The sequence below is a fragment of the Gadus macrocephalus genome, chromosome 7 (assembly GCF_031168955.1).
Source record: "Gadus macrocephalus chromosome 7, ASM3116895v1".
In the NCBI taxonomy this organism is placed as follows: Eukaryota; Metazoa; Chordata; class Actinopteri; order Gadiformes; family Gadidae; genus Gadus; species Gadus macrocephalus.
Window position 1 is genome coordinate 23,883,143 of NC_082388.1, and position 4,079 is coordinate 23,887,221.

A 4,079-nucleotide genomic window follows, 5' to 3' on the forward strand; every position below is an offset into this window, starting at 1 on the left:
TTTGGAATCCTAAAAAAACTTCCCATATGAAATTATTCGCACAACCATGCACCGCACTACTGGTAGGCATTATTAGCCAAACAAAAGAATATAATAGCGAAACAATAGAGTGGCGAAGGTAGAGCTCTACCTTCCGGTAGAGCTCATGGGACCTATGAGATCGAAAAATATGAATGGGTGTCAATGGAGAGAAAATAATAATTTTCTGGTCCCGGTCTTTATATGCCCTGGATTACACATATGTTGTATTTGGATTTAAATCCAAATACAACTCGCTCGTCTTTCGCCAGACGAGCGACCTACGTGACGTCGCGACCAATGCGAACTACGACGCGACCAATGCGACCTACGACGCGACGCACGTTTTTGGCCACAAAGAGAGCTCGGCCGTCCTCAAAAGAGAGGTAACGAGACAACACGAGGCCTCAGATAGCTGTCTGATCAGTCGTTTTGGATTTTGAAATATGACAGAGTTCATTATGAAGGAAAAATGGTTAAAATGCTTAATGTGTCTTGGCAGTCAGATTCTTGGAAACTAATTAGCCGGAATGTTGATTGCCTGATGAATTTCAGGTGCTGTTTAATGTTGTGTATCTTAAATGAGTGGCAATGACAGGAGGTCATGTTCAGCTTGTTCATAATGCTCTAATCAGGATTCAAACTCTCAACCAATGGATCACCAGTACACGGCATTATCCCTTTGAACCACTGACGTCCCTGTACTGCGTCGTGCCTCATTCACATGGTGAAAATGTCGATTGATAACCACGCAACATCAAGAAAACTCCAAGCACACATTTCACAAGAGAATTAAGGGCTTTCTTAAAATAGTACAGATCTGAAATTTGGCACTGTTAATGGTATCCACCTAATGATAGCCGTAAGGTAGTTATACAATAACAAAATGGTCATATAGGCAAAATAGGTTGTGGACGTTTGGCTTTTCTATGAAATTGTGGGAAAAGTCAAACATTTTAGAGCAGAAGACCAGGGTGAAAAAGATGCATCTGAGAGTCGCAAGAACTTTAAAGCGCCCCGTATTTAAAAGCATTGAATCGTAAAGGGTACAAGAAAAACTTTATTTTTTTGTTGTCCCTTTTCTGATTTGTTGCTTGTAGAGTCTCTGGTCTCTTCTCACCCGCTCCCGCTTCTCCGGTCTGCACGGCAGCAGGCCACACAGTGTTAATGCGTCTGCTCAATCACAAGTTCACACAGCAGCGTTGGATGAGTTGGATTAATATGCTCGGTTCTGTATAGTCGTCTCAAAGTTAATCATCCTCAAAAGAAAATCATTCTGTGGTCCAGCTCCAAGGCACTGGTCTAATTTTAAATGGGTACACACAGGCTACCGTCTACTTACCACTTTATTCAGAAATTATCTGCGTTTTGTTGTGATCTTTTTTTTTTTTTATGAAATGGAAAATAAAAATAATGTAAGGCCTAATGCAAGATCTGCTGACTGTTTGGTATAATTTGGAATAGTGTTTAAGCAGCCTTGAACCTTGAATCAAAAGGGGGCGTTGCTTTTCGCCAATACGCAGTTCCCCCTTTCTTTGAGACTTTATATGGCAACTTACCAAACATGACGAGGTTCAGATTGTTATATAGTCCATTTACCATGATGTTAATAAAGAAATATAATATTTTTTTCTCAAATTATTATAAACGAATACATTTTAGAACTGAGGACATAGTGGCCATCTTCAGACTGTCGATCAGAGCTGCTCTTTTCTGATAGTGAGGGAAACTGTCACAGTGATTCTCCGTCACTACTCAAACCGGGGATTTGAAAGTGAAACAAAAGAGAGGTAACGAGAGAACACGAGGCCTCACATAGCTGTCTGATCAGTCGTTTTGGATTCACTCTGTGACTACAATGGCGTACACATCCTCCCTAGTTGACGATCTGTCCTGTTCGGTTTGCTGTGACATCTTTAAAGACCCTGTTATCCTAACGTGTAGTCACAGTTTCTGCAAAGGCTGTCTACAGACATGGTGGACGCAAAACCAGGAACAGAACTGTCCACTTTGCAAGAGGAGATCTTCAAGGACCGATCCACCCAGGAACATTGCCCTGGAGAACCTGTCGGAGGCCTTCCAGCAGGAGAACGCGGATCTCTGCCCTCTGCACGGTGAGAAACTCAAGCTCTTCTGTCTCGATGACTGGGAGACGGCGTGTCTCATCTGTCGACATTCTGAAAAACACGCCAACCACAGATTCCTTCCTGTGGAGGAAGCTGCCCTGAGCCGCAGAAAAGAAATGAAGAAATTACTAAAACCCCAGAAGGAGAAGTTAAACGACTTTGTTGAGACCAAGAGAAAGTGTGAGGACATAGCAGCGCACATTGATGTCCAGACCGCGCACACCGAGAGACGGATTCAAAAGGAGTTTGAGAAGCTTCACCAGTTTCTCAAAGATGAAGAGAAGTCCAGGATCACTGCGCTGAGAGGCGAAAAGAAGTTGAAAGGTCAGAAGATGAAGAAGGAGATTGAGGAGCTGTCGAAGCGGATAGAAACCATTTCGCACACAGTCACCGAGACGGAGCAGCAGCTGGTGGCTGGAGACATTTCCTTCCTGAAGAAGTTCAAGGCTACAAGAGAGAAAGTAGCCCAGCCCCAACCCTCGCCATCTCTACCCGAGGGAGCGCTGCTGGACGTGGCCAAACACCTAGGCAACCTGGCCTACGCAGTCTGGAAGAAGCTGGAGGAGAACGTCTCCTACTCTCCTGTGATCCTGGACCCCAACACCGCTGGCCCCGATCTCCACCTGTCTGAGGACCTGACCAGCGTGAGATGTGGAGCGAGACAGCAGCTCCCTGAGAACCCAGAGAGGCTGAAGTATGGCATGCTGGGATCTGAGTCACTTGATTCAGGGACCTGTGAGGTAGAGGTGGGAGACAGTGCTCAGTGGGAGCTGGGTGTAATATTTTTTCTTCGCCGCAGCAGTGTTGTTCATTATTGTAAGATAGGATTACATAACGGTAGATACAGATCAGAATCATCACATCAATCTGGAGAATGGGTTGATCTCCCAGCGAAGCAGAAGTTACAGAGGATCAGAATGAAGTGGGGTCCGACCACTGAAGTATCCTTCAGTGATCCTAAAACCAACCAGACAATCCACTCATGGAAGAAGACCATATCATTGGAGAAATCGAAGGTTTTACCATTCATCAATTCCAGTGATTCAGTTCCTTTGAAGGTTTCCCCAGGGAAGGAGCTGTAACAGTGGGTTCTGGAGTTAGGAACCATGTGAGTGTGACTGTACTGCTCTTTATTTCTGTGTTGTAAACCATAATCTGTATTGTCCTTGTTGATCCGTAAGCAATGGAAAAAAGAACAAGGATTTGAATAATGCAAATAATAATGTTAAGACATGCATGTTTTCTTGTCAGGTGGTCAGAGATTAATGTTGTGGTTTCCTAATTACGTAAAATCATGTTATAGTTTCAATTTGTAAAATTATGGATTATTACTAAATTAATTTAACAGGATTACGTATTGCGTGAATGTGGGACATAACCAAGTATTAGTATTAGTCTTTAAATCGATCAGGGTGATTGTTAGGGGTGCTTCACAGGTAATTGGAAGGCCTGATTGTCAGTTTGATTTTGAAATCAATAAAGTTTATTTTGGTATGTGAACAGGATTGAGAGATTATTTTAAAAAAATGGGGTCAAATGGTGAGTTTGCAAATGTGATCACGTACATCCTACAGTTACATACAGCGGCCACTAAGGGGCAGCAAAACATTTGTGATGAGAGCGTGTTGGTTCGGAGTCATCTCCCCAGAGAGCTTAACTGACCTGGGACCTTTCTGACTTAGTTAAAGTAATAGGCTCAGTTAGGCATAGTCACCATAGACTACTTTTAAACGGCATTAATACATATATGCTAAAAGGTTACCGACCATCTCTTTCCAAAAAGTACAGTTGTGATCTTTGATCTTCTCACCTTCCATAACTCCATTCGAGGAACTGCTTTAAAACATGATCTGATGAAGGATACGTTCCCTGCCTAGACATTAGCCTACCGTTCTCTCTGAAGGCCCGAAAATACAATAAGAAAATACAAATACA

General features: G+C 43.1%; 1 protein-coding gene across 1 annotated transcript; it reads left to right on the plus strand.

Moving 5' to 3' along the window:
• Nucleotides 1-521: 521 nt before the first annotated feature.
• Nucleotides 522-3,644, plus strand: LOC132461016 (E3 ubiquitin-protein ligase TRIM35-like). Its single transcript, XM_060056054.1, has one exon. It carries the CDS (start codon nt 1,877-1,879, stop codon nt 3,224-3,226), a length of 1,350 nt encoding a protein of 449 aa, XP_059912037.1. The 5' UTR covers nt 522-1,876; the 3' UTR covers nt 3,227-3,644.
• The last annotated feature ends 435 nt before the right edge of the window (nt 3,645-4,079 follow it).